Genomic DNA, 20,527 nt, shown 5'->3' with positions numbered 1-20,527 from the left:
GCTCTGGTGATGTTCCCTCCACCACCAATCCTCCTTCCTTGCCTCCAACTCCAGAATGTGAACACCCTCTCCTCGCCTCATCTCTCTGAATTTCCAGACGGCTACAGCCAGCAAAGCCGCCCCCTTCGCCTCAGCATCCAGCCATGGAGCGGCAGCGGCGGGCTCAGGCGACGCGTGCCGTGCAGCTCACCTCGGAGCTACGGGAAGAACACCACGCAGCCTGCCGTGTTAAAAAGGAACATTTTATTGCAAGAGATTACAGACCCGGCACTGTGGCCAAATGCTTCCATTACATCAAAATTGCTACCCAAGCATCAGGCAACAGCACCTACAAAGCATGGTGGATTGAAATATATCATAATGCAGTCAGCTCTTTAAATAAGCACCACCGTAAAAAGACCTTTTTTTAAAAAAACAAAGTCAAAACTATATAAACCAGTATTTTTTTTAATATGAAACTAGTGTAAAGTATCCAGGACATTAACTACTGTGATAAAGAGTGGAAAAGTCTGTTAACCATAGTGCTCAACTAAACAGGCTTCTTTCACAGCCCCTACCACTTAGCTAAAACCAAGTACTTGTTACTTGCTGTTAATTTTTCCACCTTTGTTCAGCGCCAACATTTATCTTCTGTAGGTTTTCAGAATCAGGTAGAAGATTTAACAAATAACCCCTCTTTAAAGCACTATTGACATGCAGGATAATCCAGAACCACAACCGGCCCAGAAAAAGCCCTGGTGTCAAAAGAGCTTTGCAGAAAGAGATCTCCCCGTCTCAGCGCCGTGAGGCTGACCTTCCCAGACTTGGGATGGACGCGCTTCTCTGAGCCCCAACTCATGACTCGCGTTCCTCCCGTGATCCACTTACCTCAAAGACCTTGGCGATTTCCCTGAGTGCGGCTGAAAAGGCAGGATTTTGAACAGGTACGTGCTCAAACACGACAAGCCTGGCCCAGGACAAACCCCAGCTGTCACAATCCCATCTTTGGCGCGTTTGGCGCTCGCTATCCCTCCCCAATGGCTACCGTTCGCTATTGCCTGGACTGTGCCTTTTCTCCCAGGGAGAAGAGTCAGCAGCTCACTGCCTGACACTGGCTGGCTGAGCCCTGAGGAAGCAGACGGTGGGTCTGCGGGCAGAGCTGGAGCACCTCGGTTTGTGGGAGCAGCCCACCCAGTACAATCCACGCAACCCACACGAAGCAGCACATGGCAAACAGGAGTAAACGCCCAGGGATCTTTGCGAGCCAGCGTTTGTTATCCACTTGCCTCCATCTCCCATCTTCCACGCATCCAGCCTGAACACACTGCCACCTGGCAGCAGCTGCCACAAACGCTTTAAAATCGCCTTCCCAAGGTCCTGCAGAAACCTCTTTTCAAGCAAGGCCAACAAGAGTTTTAATTTTTTCCAAGATTATTGGAAACATTTCTGGGACTAGGGGATACAGGTAATCACCTTACAAAACATGGAGGGTGGTCTTCTACTATTTCCCAGGCTTCTCTACGCATTCTGGAAATTCCTTTGTCATTTTCCAGAGGCTGCTACTTAAAGAGAGCTTTACCAGAAACTAGGGCAACTCCAGGAACACACAAGATTGTGATAAGGAACCCAAATCAACCAAACACAAATGATGACGCCACTGCAGCTGTCACCCCAAAGCAATCTAGCCAATGTGGACAGACGAACCCTCCAGTTCATATGTGCAATTCTGGAAGTGCAGCCCTTCAGCACAGACTGCCACAGAGACTCTCAAGCCATACATCTCAAAACATGAGATTCATATGATAAAGTGACTGGTTTAATTAACTCTCTTCTACCAGATTATTTAGAATCTCTATAACTCTGCAAAGGGGGATTTATATCTCCTTGTAGGTAGTGACAGAATATCTGCATTTCCGAACAACAGAAACCGAGAAAACACACAGCCCCACTTGAGACCTAGCAGCTAAAGAAAGCTTAAGGCTATCCTATCGTTATTTTTAAAGATCATTCAGTCCCTATCAACCATATATGCAATTAATTTAGTAATCAGAAGAGTTCCAGAACTTCTGTATGTACTTCAGACGCTGTTGTCCCGGCTGGGGCGCCAGCAGGGCAGGCAGCTCCAGCGCAGGCACCCAGTAAGTCCCGCCACCAGAAACTGCGGCTCTGCATCAAAGGAGTCACATTTGGGAAACTAATCAGGCCTAGACCTCCCTGCTCTTCAGACACAAACTTGCATTTTAGCGTTACACAAAGCAGCTCACTGTTGGGGTTTAATGAATTAAATAGAGTAAACTAGTTTTTTTATCATGAACCTAATAAGAGTTTTTTTGCTACTGCTAAATTCTGCACAGTATGGCTTCACCTTAACAAGCATTCTTAGCAATACTAGTTAAATATCATTTGCACTTAATTAATTTTTTTCATCTGTTAAACAGCCACAAAATATGGTGCTCTCACAAGCACCTTTTTTTGGTGAGAAGGGTAAACAAGCACTCTATTAAAGCATTACAAACATTCAAGGTGATTTGATCACTTCCCTCTATTCTGTGTCAACACATTGCTGTAAATCTTCCATTTTCACAGCATATAAAAAAATCCCAGAATCATACACAAGTTTAGTCTTCATACACATTTGTCTGCAATACACTTCAACATCCCAGTTATCTTTCCTAAAATCTCTAACATATTTTTTCCTTCAGCCTTTAAATGTACTGATGTAGATCTTCCAGTTAGAAAAAAAAAAAAGAGGAAAAAAAGGAACAAATGTTGACAATAAAGCTAAAGTTATCTGTAGCAACCTGTACAGTAAAACACCCAATAGCACTAATTTAATGACATCCTTGACAGAGCTGGCACGGCCTTGTCTGAGGACTCTGTCCTGCACAGCTGTGTATTTTCAGCCCATCTATTTTACCAGAACGTTAACGAGCCTCATGTCTTAACTCTGAACTGCGCACATACAGGAAGACAGACATTTACTCATATTTTCCACCAATCAAGTGTAATGCTTCCGTGAACAAGTCAGTTTATTGCAAGTAAATGTAATTTTACTTAAGATCATGAGAAGATTCTAATCTCAAGCAAGACAAATAAATTTCACAAACTTAATTCACACAATGCAAATAAATGCTTCACATTATAGACATTTAGATTTTCTTTAAACCTTTTTATTTAGAGATTTTTCTGGTAAGGAGATATACCATAGGAAAGCAATTTCACTGGCAGTGAGGTATGTATATACTCTACCAAAATACTCCTCTTGTTTTAACTGCTTTTAACTTTATTTACATATAAAGAAAATATCAATGCATATCCTTGGCTTAACTACAGTATCTGTTACCCTATATGAGTAAAATGAAATGTTACTTGCATACAAAATTGATTTGTAGAGGAATCTGATTTGATTTAAACAAAAATCATGTTCTGAAACAGTTTAAATGAACAAACACGATTCATCATGACCAAGACACCTGCACCATATTTCCATCCTCACAGCACATTTATTTCAGTAATTCTGTAAGTAGGTCCTTAGCATGAGCATAGTGTTACAGTTTTCATACATATAATCACATCCAAAACAAGCTCTAAATTTTAAGTTGTAAACATTCTCTTCATATGTAGAAACATTTCAATCTGTGTTCGAATTTTCTAAAATGATCAATCTTTTAAACAGAATTATAAATGAAAACTCTACTCTAACCGTGTAGTGAGCAATGCTTATTAGTACATTTCTACAGTGTTAAATAAAATAGTAGAGAGGCAAACTTCTGTAAGCAAGTCAGACTTTAAGTAAATCATCATAAAGAAACAAACTTGTTAACAAAAAGATGCTTTGTAATAAAGAAAGTTGGATTGAATCTACTATGATACAAAAACATAAGGGTAAATACCATCTTTGTTGACAAGTAGGAGGTAGCATGGATGCACCACTTTATTGTCAGTGAGAAATGCAACTGAAGTAAAGAATATTTCCTTACCACAAATTTCCAGTATTATGTACATATTTCTCTTAGAAATTTGTTTAAACAAGTTTCCCTCCACTTTTTAGTACAAAAAGCCTCATGTGATTTAAAAAAAACACTTACACACCTAGATAGAATAGTACTAATTGCCCTATTTGAATGAAACAGTCTCTTGAACTATGAAGTACATGATATTTAATGCCCTAAGTTGAGTAAATTGTATTAGCAGTTCTCGGTATTATACAAAACACTACATACATACAAACAAAATATAATATCTTATTTTACTATGTAATTCTTTTTGGAATAAACAGAGCCTTGATTTGGGTAACACTGAAGAGAACATGGTTTCTTTGTTTTATTAAAATCTGTCTTTTAAGTATTCATGTGCAACAATTTAAAAATGGCTGCCATACATGTAATGGTCTTGTATTGATAGTGAACACGGTAACTGACAAAAAACATAATAAACCTTAAAAACACATCTTCCACCCTATATAAAATATAAAGACTACTTACTGTAACTGTTAAGTATTCAATTTATTTTGATGTTACTGTAATCCACTTCCTCTATTTTTCTGTCTTTAGCATTTATAAACATAATTTAGTGTAGCAATTTATTTTAAAAAATGACAAAGTATTTCAAATTTACATCCAATTAAAATTTAAAATGTTTCCTTGTTCTATGATGCTGCTTCTGCCATCAGTAAAGAAAATGAAGTTTCAGTAATTGAAGCAGGCTTTTTAAGTAGTGACGTAACTTCAACCATGCCAGCTCCAGTCCGTGGAAGATTTGCGTTGACAATGTGTCGCTGCAAGTGCTTTATCCAGTCTTCTTGAACAGACAAAGGTCCTCGAAAGACCAGACCGCAAAACCTATGCAAATATTAAAATTAGTCCATCAAGATACACCTAGCTCTACTGAAAAATTATAAAAGACAGACAATAAGTGGAAAGCCTTAATTTTCTTGAAGTTTGTTTCTACATATTTTCACTGAAAACCTTAGTAATTCACTTCACTTATAGTAACTATGACTATGAGCACAAAACCTTTGCAGTTTACACAATTTACACTCTTACATTTTTAACACTAGCAATAACAACCTCTTGTTCTTACGTAAGGTTCTTTTGAAGGACACAATATTACTCAGACACGACCAAATATGACTTTAGCTAGAGAAACAGTCGGCAACCTCATACCTGATTCAAGTCCTCTTGTTCAAATTAATGAAAATAGGCAACTGCCACCCCGCCCCCCCCCCCCCCTTGTTATTCAATTTAATCACAAACACATTTACAGGATACAATCTTAAATCTTCTTATGACTAAAATTAGCACACTTTTAATAATGTGTTCTTTCAATTAAAATAACCCTGTGTACCTGCATCTGAGTATGTAAACTTCATCAGCACTATGAGGTAATGGCAGCATTTTTTTCTTGCTTCCAGATCTTGACCTTGACTTCTTTTGCTTACAGTCTAAAGCTAAGAAGAGAGAAATTTCCATATGTGAAAGTAATACTTCGATGAGCGTTAACCAGAGATATTTAGTAAGCATCCCCTATAGCAGCAGTGAAAAGACATCTATCTCCTTGTTATTCCACATTTAATTATAATGTAAATCCAAAACAATTACAGTGTATTCTAAGAACTTTACTGACAAAACACACAAAGCTATTTTTTTAGTTTAGTACAGTACTTGCTCTTTAAAGGACTAGATAATTGACATTCAGCATTACACTGTTGTTTTAGTATAAGCAAGCACCTACTAACCTATTGCAGAATGATACAGAAGCAAGGAACCGTTGGAAATTCCCTTTCATGCATAAAACGCTGTCAAAATCTCGGAACTTGTTTTGTAGTTCAAGTACCATTGTAAGACCACTCATGTTCAACCCAGTTACAACTTGACAAAGCTGTAGCTTTCAGCTAATGCAATCAAGAATTTCCAGTTGGAATAAAACACCTGCCATTTGTCCTTTTATTCTAAGAATTTCAAATGAAGCTTCCCCCTCACTCTTGTCTGAATTCTAATGCATCTTAAAAAAATTATGTATTAATCCTTGGCAGTGGGAGCTGGTATTAGGACATTTGACAGAGATGGCAAGGCCACTTTTTAAATTCAGTCTACGCATTTGAAGCTGTGTATGAAAATAACGTGTGCGCACAGGAGATGCATAGCAAATGGGTTCAGTTAGCATAGAGGTCTGTACTTCCCATAAATACATGTAATAGGAATCTGTAACAAAACCTGGAGATTCTAAGAAGCAGCCAAAGTTGGGGGATGAGGGGATTAAGCTCAGTTAATATTGTTATGATAAAAACAGCTCATAAAGCTCAAGAGAAAACAGGAAGTTGGGGACTGCATGAAGTGAGAAGTGCATCTAGCTACACCCTATTCCAAAAGACAAGACACCAACGCTGAAACTCCCCAGAAGCCTGAAAGACAGTAACAAACTGTATGATACTGAAGCATCTTAACAGTAAAATTTTAAAAGTTGTTACACGTGTCTAAGTTTTTACTCCCATAATATAAAACAGAAGAATAAACCTTAGTATTCTGAAGCGTTAAGACATCATCTGGTGAGCCAAACCTGCTCATTCAAAGAACACAGTCTTGATTGCATCCTTCATTTTTCTGATGTCCTCCAAATGAGCGCCTTTCAAGCTTTTACCCTGTAGCCAAACTTTGAACTCGTAGATACACCAGACATTTCCCAATTCCACCCCAGATTTAAAGATTTCTACAGTATCTACAAAAATTAGAACGAGTTTTTGAGGTTCGAAGGTACCAGAGAACTAATCAAACAAGTAGAAAGCAGATACAAACCTAAAAAGACTTCCTTCAGACCTTGGGTCAAGCCATCATTAGGAAGATGAGGCTCAACAGCATTTTTTCTGATGGCAACAATGAAAGCAGTGTGGATATAAAGGCAGTAACCCAAGGTGGCAGGGGAGAGATAGATAGAAATGGCCAAGATAACTTCTGGAAAAGTGAATAGGTAAAGGGTTCTTAATGCTTTATCCTCCCATCAAAAGCACATTCTTCATATAATTAGGAAGAAAAAAGTTAACTATCTTTCAGGCTGTAGGAACTATCAAGTAGTATAAATATTTTACATACCGCAAAATCGGTAGCAACATCACCAGAAATGTAAGCAGATAAAATACTGAAACCCAGACACCCAGTCTCTGAAACCAACTATTTGCATGAGGGGCGACTCATCTGAAGCTGTTATTACAGCAAAAGCTTTGCCGTTGCCGATTTTGCACAACATCATGGGAAGAAGGGAAACATAGGTCAGTATTATCTGAATGCAAACACATCCATGAGCTGCATATGATTTCAGTTAGTTGATGTCAGTTGATATGAGTAAAAAAAAAAAAGGGCAAAAAAAAAAAAGAAAGGCAGACAGCAGGCTCCTTCTAAAGAAGCTCCCATGCATTTGAAACAAGAACCAGCATATTTTCTTCATGTTGGCAAACTTAAGACATTCATTCCCATCAAGAAATTTGATTCTAGTCACATACATCCCAATCATTTCAGAGAGCTTTCACTTTCTTACTAGATTTGAATTGGTCTTCTGCAACAGAGGTCCTGAAATCTAACGTTTTTGTGTGTGTAATCTTCTAAGAAAAAACCCCTCTGAACTACTATGCAACCAAACAGACAGAAACACAAACAGAAACTGCCATAATGTACCAGAAGAGGCAGTTTCTACTCTCCTGAAAGGTACCTTTTCCAAGGACAATGAGAAAACAAGGAAAACAAAAGAATGGTCATCTTCTCTGAGCCATTTATGGTGGAGGCTCCAGAGAGAGAAATTGCAAAACAAAGAACACAGAAAGACATCAAGAAAAAAAATTCAGAGCACTCAATGCATTTTCAGAGTAACTTAGCCAAGATTGGAAGTAGATTTGCCCAAGTAAGAAGCCGTTACAAAAGACAGAAAATACTGAGAACACTAAACCTGTGTTCTGCAAGGGGTATTTTTTGTTCCCTTTGTCTTTCGACCTAGTGACCATAATTCCTTCACATTGTAGGGGGCACAAAGCAGCACAATTACATTTTGAAGTTACTCCAATGAAGCTGGAAAGTAAGCAGTGAACACGTAACATCTGGGTGAAGCTGAGTGAAAACCACAATTCCAACACCAGTTATCAGAGATCTGTACCAGCGACTGCCACATAAACTTCATTTTTGTCTATCCAGAGAGTAACAAGTTTAAACGAAGTCACACGCACACAGATAAGAACTCTGTTGATATGACGCTTACAAGCACTTGCCGAGCGTCAAGTCAGTCACACCGCTGCCTCACCCATCAGAAAGCGTAACCACGTTTTGACCAAAACTCAGCTACTGTTCTCCCAATGCCTTTTCTGTGACAAAGCATCATCGCCTCAGAAAGTACAGTTTTAGCACTTTCAAGAGGAGATCAAGGATAGTTTAACTCTAGTAAGCTGAATGGAAGTTGCAGACAGAGGCGGGAACTACCTACCGTTAATGCCTAATCATGGCTATCACAGCTCCCAAACTATCATCCTTCCTTCTCCATAAAGGCCCAATTCTTTTGGGAAGAAGCCTCCTTCCTTCAAGTCTGGCCACCTGGTGCTTCCTGGCTGCTATTCCAAAAACTTTTTGTGAACAACCAGTTACACCACTTTGGATGTAACCAACCTCAGATACGGTGTGACAGACAAACAACCCATTTAAAACAAAAGACAATCAAACTTTGGAAGGATCTCCTTGAGGCACTCAAGTTCAATTTCAGAGCACACTATTTGGAAAAATGTATGCTAGGGAGAAAGGCTGCATATAAAACCCCTTCTTTACCTCTGTGACCACTTATCAAGAAAGACTATGAGCAGACATAGGAAGCTAAAATAAGCATGTCTAAGACAACGTGAATTAGAAAAGTCACAATTAGAGGTCCTTCACGCCATGATTATTTGGTCTGAGGTTCAAAATTGAAGTGCATCCATGCTCATTTGCATGCTCCGCTCCTTGATGTCCCCCAACGTGGAACACTTCTCATTTCAGAAAGACTGAAGCCGGGTCTTTATTCAGACTTCATTACTTTTGTCACAGCGTATGTAAGCTAACACAAGTTGAATAATTGCATGCATAAATGGATCTAATTAACCATTTAAAAACACTGCCAATTAAAGAGTAAACAAAAAAGAAATATCTTTCTTGTATATTTATTCCTTAATTTTTCAAATTCAATCACTTGCTATCTATCCTCATCATTGCTGCACAGTAAAATGCATTAAAAAACCCCCTCCAGTAATTTGCTCCACGAAGGATTTTATGGGATACTAAAAATCAGCTCATGACACCGGTTGATCAGTTATAACTGTAACAGCAAAGTCAGTGGATCTCAGATTTCTGCTGTAGCTGCATATGCTTCCGCAGAAAACTTCCCAAAGCTACAATTTTGACAAAGCAATATTAGAAATTATTTGGAAGTGTAGAGGCCGCACAAACCGCTACCTCAGTCATGCTGTTGGCTCCAAGGCCAGACTCCTTGCTCTGTATTTTATTGTTCTCTCCCAAACTTCTGAAAAAGCAGTCTCCATCTACAGAAGCAAAGACCAAAGATGAGAGGGGCAATTCCCAGAAGACGACAGCTGGTAAGAATAGACTGAGTGTGTGAAAAGAGTCAACAAAGAGAAGATGTAAAAAGCCAGGGTGCAAGAGAGTATCAAGAGACTTTGGAGGGGAAGAGAGGCCTAGAGACAAGAAAAGGAAAGAAGCTGGATATACAACTGTACCAAGAAGAGCAAGATGCTTTTTTAAGATTTTGCATAGGTCTATCTCATGCTCTAAAGATAATCAAAAGAAAGAATTAAGTTTGCCACATGCTCTGAGAAACACTAATGTGTTGCTATTCATCAAAACAGGTATAAAAAGGAAATCAGCACCTACTAAAGATGAGCGATTAAATCATTACACTGTTCAAAATTGAACTGCATCACAACAAAATAAATAATTAGTGTTCCAGTCAAACACCTGAAGAACATCATGCAAGCACTAATACAAAAGCAAGTTAACTATCCAAACGAACCTAGACAGGCATTTGCTATACAGTGGATCCATGCTGCATAACTACAGGCACAAATTAAGTTTAATAAACACTAACCTTCAATAGCCAACAGCCTAGAAACTTTCACTTCTAGGATGTTTTTCTTGAGTCCAGTCTCAAAATTTACCGTTATGCTTAACTATGTCTGTTATACTGCTAAAACTGTCAAGTTGCATTTGAATAAAAAAATAGGGATAGATTTAACTAAATTTGATCAAATTACTGACTCTGAAAAAGGGCATCTGCTAGAAAAGCAACATGACAATAATCAATAACAAAAACATACACAAACTGAAAAACTGAGCAGAACACTAGTACATAAGCTAATGTAGCACTAGGAAAGGTCTCACTTTGGTGACATGCAGAGATTATTATAGTTCTCTTACTAAACAGTAATGCCTAGCTCCTGTAACAATTGCCAAGTAAAAGAATTACAGCATTCACGTTTACACACAATTATTTAATTACAACAAGAAACCGAGACAAATATTAACCAACATGATTTCTTTTTGGTAGTTACGTTTACTTTAGAAGATGTAAGAAAAGTTTCATGAAAACAGAAGCAGGAACCTTTGTAAATGTATTCTCATTGTCTCCATACAGGTTCCAGGCTGAAGCCAAACTGAAGACATCTCAAAACTGCAACCATTTTTTAATAAGAAAAACTGAGATCTCTCCAAGAACAACACTCATAGTGAAGTTTATAACTAGTGTGTGCTAGTGAAATCTTGCATTAAAATAATTCACAAAACTTACAATATAAAGTGGAATATCAAATAAAACCACTGTTTAAAGGCATATTTTCTGGTCTACGCGCCTTGCATTGAGCTTGCTCAAATGAAAAGTCAATGAGCAAAGTTTACAAACTTCACAGAGTTATAGAAGTTTTAATGGTAATGACAAAGTTCATACAAATATACATTGGTTGCAAATGTTATAGCTAGAACTTAAGCCTCTAAGTCATTGGTTTCAGTGAAAGGCCTTTATGCACACAGTACAGGCTATTTATCTGGCCCAGCTCCAGCTTCTGAGATCAAAAGATTTTTTTTTAAAGTTTTGTTTCTAACCTTTTTTTAAGCCTTGTTTCTAATCTCATTTTGTTTTGAACCTAATTTTAAACAAACTTCGAGGTCCAATGATACAAGACTTAGAAGTTTTCTTTCAGTTCTTTTAAAGAAAGTGGCAACTGTTCCGATGAGTATGCTACCACTTCGCTAGCAAAATACATTTCTTAAAGAAAACAAATATCCCTGAAAGCACCTTAACAAGCTACCTTCACTTATCCATTTAGCAAAAGGGAAGCTGAGGTACAAGGAGCGTGTCCAGGACCCAACCTCTGTGTACTATCCTGTTTGCCAGTGTCTCCTCCATTGCACTGCTGTTAAGATTTCAATATGCAATTTAAACATATAGCTATTGAAAAATATTTCACCAGCACGTATCAAAGCAAAGTAACTTACCACAGGGCTAATATCACAGCAGTGGTAAATGAAGTCCACTATCATCATCTTTCTACTGAGTAAACATGAAAACTTTCAGAATCACTAACTAAAGGCATACACTCCTACACATTGGATATTACCGCATCTGCTGACTTCCTTCTAAAACTACTTTGTTATAGCATTAACTTCGTACAACGTTAAGACCTGGCAGCCACAGGCCCAGTGTGTAAAAACATTTTTTAGCCTTCTGCAGACAAATCATGAAACTCAGTTTATTTGTCATTCTTGTCATAATGAATTACATCTGCAGATAAAAAAAAAAGGGATTATGCATTTTTCCAAATCATTATGTAAAAGTCTGTGCTTGTTGACACAGAAAACTGATGGTTGCCCTTCTTAATTACTGAATATTCCAGACTTTGTATCTCCAAATTTTCCTCACTATATTCCATCTCTGCTCCCCAATTTGCTGTTGATCATACTAAGTCCCACTAATCTCAGCAATAATCCAAGTAAACTCAGAAATTGCCTACAGCCAAGCAAAATGCAGGCCTCTGGAAAAAGAGTTAAAATACGGAATATTAGAGGAATTTCAAAATGAAGTGTGTTTTAATAAAACACGTTAATAGCAGTGCCAAATGCTGTAACTACACTCACTCCATGTCAGACCAGGTAGTTTTGGGGTTGTGAGCCAAACAAGAAATGAAACCAACTACATACAGTATGTTGTTAGAAATACACAAACCATAAAATTACTTGCTTTTCCTATTTTAACTACATTATTCTTAGTAATTATATGTGCTAGACTGCAAAAATTACGTATTGGTTTGTTGTGGGGTTTCTTTGTTTGGTTTTTTCCTCTCCTTTTTGAGGTACTTTCAACACTTCATTAGAAGGCCAACTAGCTGGTTTGGAAGTTGTGATATTGTGGGAGAATGAATTTAAGTGACCATCGCTTAGTTTTGCTTACATACCTTAAGTGTTGGATCCAAAATAAATGAGTAAGAATGAAAATCAGACATGAGAGTGGACAACAGCAACATACCTTTTCTTACAAGTTGCTGAAGTTTGATGGCAAATAAATTGTTTACCAGCAGAAGCTTCAAAATTATTTTGAATTAACATATGCTTTTGCCCAGTCTGATGAGGAAAATGTATCATAGACAGACTTGCTTTTACATCTGTAACAAAACATACCTGTCCCAGTCAAAAGTCCAGCACTCTTCTTTCGTGCATAAGCGCGTAAGTGGTTGGACAGGCTAACAGCACTTGTAAACGTCGTATTGCAATGCACACACGTTCTAAGCTTCACAGGCATACCTATCATTCAAAAGAAAACTATAATCCAGTTCTCTCTTCAAAAAATGAAATTCTCAAAGCGTTGTAAAAAGTTTTCTGCAATAAAGATGGTTTAAAATATATTCACTGCATTGACGCAATTGTTTAGTATATTAGAAGGATCCAAGTTAACCGTTATTAGTTTTCCATGTAGTGCTTTAAGCCAAACCATGTTATTTGAAAAAGAACAGAAAGGAGGCAACTTGAGCCCATTAGGCTACTCTGCATTTAATACCTACTATCAAGTTCCTACAGGTCTCCACATTAGAAAGCTCCAATCCCAAAATACAATCCTGCAATTCGAATAGCACAATTCTGTAGAGAAATTTCAGAGCTTGCAACATTTCCAATAAAGAGAATTTTAAAAGTCTAGTTGACAAAGTGGTAATTAAAAGTGTTTTACCCCTACGACTGAAGAGTTCAGTACTAAATTAGGCTGCTGTTGAAGACTTGGATAAAAAGGCAGTAAAACACACCACTGAACAGCTGTTAGACAAAACATTTTGTTCAGTGCATTTTCTGTTCATTACTTTAGATGCGCAATTGATAGTGAAAGTTAACGATTTGAAGTTTTTTGCTAAAATCTTTGTGCTAAATAAATGATCAACAAAGCAACATGCTATTTATCACAGGAAAACAGTGAAAAAATACTGAACTCCTCACTTACCAGACAAAGAAACCTTTATAACTTATTCCCTGCTCAACTTCACCATAACGTTTCTCCCTTCATTTTACCGAAGATATATTGTTTTGGACAACTAATATTTCAAGTTCTCTACTAATAAATTACTAGAAGAAAAAATAAAAAAGCCCAAACTACTCAGCTGGAAAGCCTCTGTTTGCAGGAAAGAAAGAATCCTATTCTCCAGCAGCCCACAGAAGACATGCTGTTTTTTCAGGCAAGTTATGGAAGAAGAACACCTGGTTGGTAAAAACCTTTCTAAAAACTAAAACCAGAATTAGAAATATTTGCCTTTTTAGGGAAAACAGAAGAATTTCAACTTGATGTTAAATATTTTCTTATTAACTCAACTGGCACAGTGCGTTAGTTGTCAAATTCTGTTACCTCAGCCACAGATAATTACAGGGCCCCATTCGTAACGGTTAGTACTATGCAAGCATATGTTTATTTTTTACCTGGTTGTTCGTCACAACCAAACAGGTGCTAACTTGTATTCAGCGGTAAATATTAAACAGAAAGCAATACACAGTGTCAGGTTTGGCAAGCTATTCCTCCTTTAGCATTGTTTTTCAAATCATTAAGCCTGTCAAAGATACACTTCCTTTATTAAACAATCTCCTCTTAAAGGACAACGACAGACGTCCAGAAGACATTAAATGTAATTCCGTTCCACCTCTACTATGCCATTTTAGAAAGCCACCTTTGTTAAGAAATTGATTGCCACACTTTTGTAGACCCTTAAAAGAACTTCTGAGTACATTGGATTGCTGCTGCTGTTTTCATTTGTTTAAAAGAAGAAAAGAATATAGGTGAAAAAGTACTAGGCACTGCCAGTTTTACTAACCTGCACTGGGTAATAACAAGAAAACAACAGAACCAAAAAAGTCAGGGGTATAAAAATAAGATCCTGCTCCTCAATCTAAAGAATCCTGCAGCGTTATAAGGTGGTGTCCAAACAAGAAAGGTAAATGCAAACTCTACGTACACATTAAAAAGGAGGTTGTAAGAATTCCCCAAGACTAGAAATAACTCTTACGTGACAAGTCGGTTAAAAACAACACTCTAAAAACCTGCTCTATTAGTATACAGGGTAGCTAGGAAGCTCATTATAGAATTGTTTCATTAGCACAATTCTCAGTGGACAGGCAATCTCTGTCCGTATCGGTCAAGGGCTGTGCATTAGAAATCTGCTGGCTACAACTATTCCAACAAAGCTTGAACCAGCACAGGTCTTCACTCAGCATAGACAGGCCCTAAGCAAGCATCAGTTTCTCACAGCAGCCGCAATTTTGAAACAAATGAGAATTAATCTATGTTGTAAGAGTATGTTTGCCTAAAACCATCAAAATTACTTGACAGTGAGTCACCAATTTGTAATTTTATGCATTTATAATGGTATCAACAGTTCCGTTAGTTTGAGCAAATGCTGCTTTGCACAAACCTCAAAGATTTGAAAGAAGTAGTTCCCAAACCAGCTGTTTTCATGCCCAGAGACAGGCTTACAAGCCCAAACATTTCAGAACTGTTAGTCTACCAAATATGCATGGACACTTCAACTTCTTATTGCAGGATGTGTCTTCTTCCTTACTGAGGCTCATTTTATGTCCGCTTTGAATTTCTATGCCCAGCCATATGCAGAACAGGAACTATGTTCCAACACAAAAACCCCTCAGTGCTGCTGAGGGGATTTTTCACTTTAGGAAAAACATGTCAGAAAAAATTGCTGTGCTACCTCTTGCAGTGAGTGTCCTCTGGAAATGGAAAAAAGAATTAAATGAACAGAATCCCAAATAAAATACTCTGCACTTGTACATTTTCTATGTATTAAAGGATTCTTTGGAAATGTTGTCAAGACAGCTAGAAACATCATCTTACCTGACTGCATAGTCAAGTCCATTTTTTGTGGCTGATACATCAATGGACTGTCTTCATTTAATGGAAGAACACATTTCTGAACAAACCTCTTTCTTGCAGTTTGATTATGAATCTTTTGAGGAGAAATATCAGGATTCCTTTCTTCTCCTAACCTCTTATTTTTCAGGAGTTCTATCAGTGTGAGTGACTGATTTTTTTTCCCATCATGTAGTACTGCTTTTGTTTCATCACATTCATTTAGGAAACTCAGCCCTTCTTCCTCCGATGCAGACACAGATGTATCTTCAGTCTTTAGGCCATTATGGTATGCTTCAAGAGGTATAACATTCTGAGATAAAAAGTCATCATTTGATGCAAATTTCTGAGCAACAAACGGTCTGGGAATAATGCGGCGACTGTTCAAAGCCTTTAGGATTTTTTCATACTTCTCTTCATTTTGCATCATCTCATTCAGAACACAGATCGGAGACTTGTGTGCGTCCCACTTGGTTTTGCCAAGCCTCTTCAGGTGTCCTCGCACATGATTAGACAATCCAATTTTAGTATCGAACCAGCCTCCACAGAGCTGACACGTATGCTCAGAGGAAGTTTCAGATTTCTCAATCGCTATAAAGAAAATAATTTTCATGGGTTTTGACAATAATATACAGTTAAACATGACAACAGCAAATCACAAGGACAAGAAGAGAAGCTTTACAACAAGATAAAGCAAGTCTTGTTTAGTGCTCAATAAATCCTTTTGTCCCCTTTACTTTATACCCAAATTAAAAAAAAAAACAACACAAACACAAACCAACACAACTTACCTTTTCTAACACGTTTAACAGGAGTTCCTGTTCCAGTTCTTTTAAAATGTTGCATTTTGTCACTTGTTGCTATCTGTTCTGGTGAAACAACGTGGCGGGCTTCATAGCTTAGTCCAGCTCTGTGAAGATGTCCTCTGACATGATTGGACAGTCCAACACCTGTTTCAAAGGTTGCTGGACAGTATGGGCAGGACTTCTTTTCAAGTGACAAATCAGTCCAATGGAAAACTGAATTATGCTTTGGCAATGCTGATCCTACGTTTTCTAAATTCTGAGGATCATGCAAATCATGCAGGAAGTTACTACCCTCAGCATCTTCATAATACTCAAAATAAAAGCCATCATTCTGCTCGTAACTAAGTGAAGATTTATCACCAGCTTCATGATCTTCCATTTTACCTTTGAATATGGGGAATAGGTTTACATGCTCCTGATTAATATCACTGTAAGATTCATCCTCCACAGAGTGTGTAGTGTAATCACATAGTTCAACATTATCCCACGAACTTTCATCCTCCGTTTCATAGCTGTCTTTTTTTTCAGCAGAGTTAAGTTTCTGTAAAACAACAACAGTCATTTTATGCAGAAAATCCGGATAGCAATCCAAATCATCTCCTGTAACAGAGCCTTCCCTCTTGGATTCTTTAACCACTCTTTTTACAGCTACATGCCTACCATCTTTACAGCCTTCCGCCCTTTTGCAATCAAGACTATTTGAATCCATGACAAAACAATTATTACGGGGACTACTCGATGAAGAAAATAAATGTAAAGAACTGACAGAGTTGGACTCTTCCTTTTCTAAATGCAAAGGATAAGAGTCACTAGATTTTTTAATCATCCTGTAGTTTTCATATTTGTGTCTATATAAATAATTACCACTTGTTTGGACACTAGCTTTCTGCTTTGCTGCTTGATGAAAATATTTAGGTTCCTGTTCAATGCTATTTCTAATCAAAAAGGCCTTGTTTTTAGAATTTAGATGGCACACACTTACAGATGACTGTGAAACGCTTTTCCGAGCCTTCTGTATCCTGTAGGGTCTCTTGTGAAGTTTTGCGAAGTTACTGGACTGTGAAGTAGAGCCAAATGATCTTTTTACATCCTGTTTTAAAACAGAGTTCTTTGGAAAAGTAGAAGATTGTTTGATCAACTGTTTTGTCCTGCTACCAAAATCTAAAGATTCTTCTATTATGCCGCCTTTTCTTTTTTCTAGTCTAAGATGGCTACCAAAGGGATCAATGCATGATGCTGGATGCAAATATTCCATGTGTTTTTTTAAAATGCTTCTAGCTGAAGTAGTAAAAGGACACATCTTACACATATATGTCGATGACTTTTTTGAGGATCCTAAATACGGATCTTTCAAGGATGCCTTTTTCTGTGTTTTCCTCTGGGACATGTCGCTACCGATAATTGAACATTTGACTACTGCTCCATGAGCAATCCCTCGATGGCATTCCAGTTCATTTTCTGTCACAGCCATGAAATTGCATTCCTCACAACAATAATATCTTTTATCTTTTTCATGGGTCTTTGCATGCTGCACAAACGTTTTCGGACAATTGGTACCAAATACACACTGCGGGCACTGTAACCGTGCACTCCTACCCTCATCCTGAAGTTCTTTCAGCTCACGGATTTCTTCCATCAGTTTCTGCCTTCTTTCCTGGTGAATTATCATATGCTTAAGAAGTGAATTACGATCTCGAAATGTCCTTCCACATTCCCTACATGCATAGGGCCTGGGGACATTGAGATGTCGGAAATGACTGTTCCCATCTAAATGGTACATCATATGCCTATGGAGATGTTTCTTCTCCCTAAAATTCACATTGCACTTTGTACAGGGATAAAATGATGGTTCATCAGTACTGAAAGTAGATGGTGATTCAGAATCATTCTGCTCACATTTATTTTTTAAAGTATTGGAAAGAAAAGTGCTTGTGTGAACAGGAGAAGTATCTTCTGCACAGTTACTACTGGGACTATAAATGAGCTGCTGGATAGCATCGACAGCTTCCAGCTCTTCATCTGTGGATTCAGGCTTTACTTTACTCAATGAATATTTTTGCGGTTCTACTATTTGTAGCTCCTCATTCTGCTCTAAGAAGTCAACGTTTAATAGTTTTGATTTACTAGGAATACAACTGGTATCACCAAAACAGTCTTCAGTATAGCGTGTTATCTTACTAACATCCATTTTCCTTTTTCGCTTTTTTTCTAAGCCTACTTTACAGTGAATGGGGGACTTTTCTATTGTTTCTTCATTTGTCATAAGAAACTGTATAAACTCTTTTTGTGGATCCCAGCTGGGATCACATCCCGATCTGAAACCACCTGTACCTGAGGAAATGCCTGTTAATGTATCGACACAATCATCTTTTACTAGTAAATTTTTATCATCCTCACAAACTTCTACTTGGCCTACTAAAGTGCTATCTACACTATTTCCTACTGATTTCTGTGAATCACAACCAATTGAAGCAGAGGTAGGTAGATTTTTAATGGAATGAGTCAGGTTCTTAGCATGTGCTACATCAGGTAACAAAAATAAAACTGGGTGCTGATTTGATTTCTGTGTTGTACTCTTTGCAGGCAGCTGAAGATCATGAACCACTGTCAAAGATGAGCAGGAATCTGTGTGATGACCTACAGGCTGTCCAGTGGTTAATGAAACACCGCCTTTATTCATAATGGAAGTCTTAGTTGAGGTGGAGTGTGAAACTGGTCCATTAACAGCAGTTCCTCTAGACAAGATAAAGTTTTCGCTAGAAACAGTAGGAGCACCAGTGTGTATAAATAGAGAAGCCTGGCCTCCACTTAAGGCTTTTTCAGATCTGTCCCTTGATAGCTCCTCAGGCAGAGTCAATGTACTGTTCTTCTGAAATGAGGTGTCGCTCTCTTGTGGTTTAGGAATGCCACCTTCTTCCTCAGATATGAAATTATCATCACATAGGATTTCTTCTTCTTCTTTAGCACCAGTGACTTCAGTATTTATCTCTAAATCATCCATATTGCTGGTCTGTCCATTAAGTACATTTATACTAAAAAAAAAGCAAGAAAAGAATCAGGCAGTCACAGAAATAAATAAGGGCAGTTATTAAATAAATAATTTACAGTTTTCTTCAGGCTCACCCTTCTTCATGCTGTAATCTAAAAATATGTTTGAACTTTTAAAAAATGTGTGGTTTTTTATTTAGAATACTCAAGACATGTTTAAAATTAATCAATGAAGCAATTAAAAATTATATCTTGCTGTGCTATATTAATAACCATACAGCAAACTATCACTGCCCAAAATCTTAGTTCAAAAAAAGCCTGAACACCTGTATGCAAGCAAGAGGGGGGGAAATGAGATTGTCAAAAACTGTGCAACTGCATACATTCCACATGTACATTAACATAAACACAGAGTTTATTTTTAGTTGTTTTCTAGAAGTAAAACAAGTTAGGAGTAAAGGCTACCCAGGCATCTGTTCTTCATTTTAGTGATTTTTTTTGGAACAAAAAAAAAAAAACCAACACACAACTGCACAAACATACTTCCCTTTAGCACCTCGGAAACAAAAGTAATCTTTAGGTATCTCAAGGTATCACTTTTTTCAAAGTGCTTGTATACAAGTGACCTGATGGTACACAGAAGCCTGCAGAAATATTTACTTTGGTATTAAAGTAGAAAACACAACTAAGCTGATTTTGAACATCTGATTACTGATAGAGACATAGCAAAGGATCAAACTCACTGAAGAAATTAAATATCTTCCCATTTTCTTCTTGTAAAAGGACCCTACTTGCTTTAAATTAAATAAATCAGATCCTGCTTACGTTACAAGGCCATTTGAAATGATAAGCAAATAAAATAGCATCTTCTCAAAGGTGGAAAAAAAACCACAATTGGAAAGAAACATTTAATTAGGATTTACCTACTAGAAGAAATCACCATGTTGAATCCAGAGCATGACAATAATAGTATCTACTAATACAGATAACTACTACATATTAATTCCCTCCGGGAGGCCTTCTGTACATAAAAATATCTTTTTAGGAGTGACTTCCATTTATACGCAAAATCACCTACCCAATGCTTACTGAGCACAAAGGAGCTGCCTACACACGAAAATCAGTGTGTAACAAATAGGGATGTGAACTTCAGTCTACCCTGGCATTTACCTCTCTACCTCAGAACACAGTAAGTATAAGGCCTTAACACATCCATCTATGAGCCAGAAACATCTATCTATATTTTACAGACTCACATATTTTACCCTTAAAGAGTACTATTCACTTTGATCTTTTGGGGAATTTGATTGCTGCCATCACACACTTAGTTTCAGTTACTAATTAACATTTTG

At 37.6% G+C, this 20,527-nt stretch overlaps 1 protein-coding gene across 25 annotated transcripts in view; it reads right to left on the bottom strand.

Moving 5' to 3' along the window:
• Positions 1–3,133: 3,133 nt before the first annotated feature.
• The window catches only part of ZNF644 (zinc finger protein 644), a 78,084-nt gene continuing 60,690 nt past the window's right edge, over positions 3,134–20,527 (bottom strand). For 19 of the 25 annotated variants that reach the window (XM_054210917.1, XM_054210908.1, XM_054210920.1 and 16 more), the window contains 4 exons: positions 16,173–19,219; positions 15,367–15,972; positions 5,326–5,428; positions 3,134–4,820 (listed from right to left, as the gene is read on the bottom strand). In XM_054210917.1, coding sequence (XP_054066892.1) covers positions 4,628–4,820; positions 5,326–5,428; positions 15,367–15,972; positions 16,173–19,188 — 3,918 coding nt within the window. In that variant the 5' untranslated portion in view covers positions 19,189–19,219 and the 3' untranslated portion in view covers positions 3,134–4,627. The other 6 variants (XM_054210922.1, XM_054210923.1, XM_054210924.1 and 3 more) reach the window with 6 other exon arrangements.

This window comes from Rissa tridactyla, chromosome 8, assembly GCF_028500815.1.
Source record: "Rissa tridactyla isolate bRisTri1 chromosome 8, bRisTri1.patW.cur.20221130, whole genome shotgun sequence".
Taxonomy (NCBI): Eukaryota; Metazoa; Chordata; class Aves; order Charadriiformes; family Laridae; genus Rissa; species Rissa tridactyla.
Note: the sequence above shows the minus strand (reverse complement) of the source record. Positions and strands in the feature narration are given on the sequence as shown.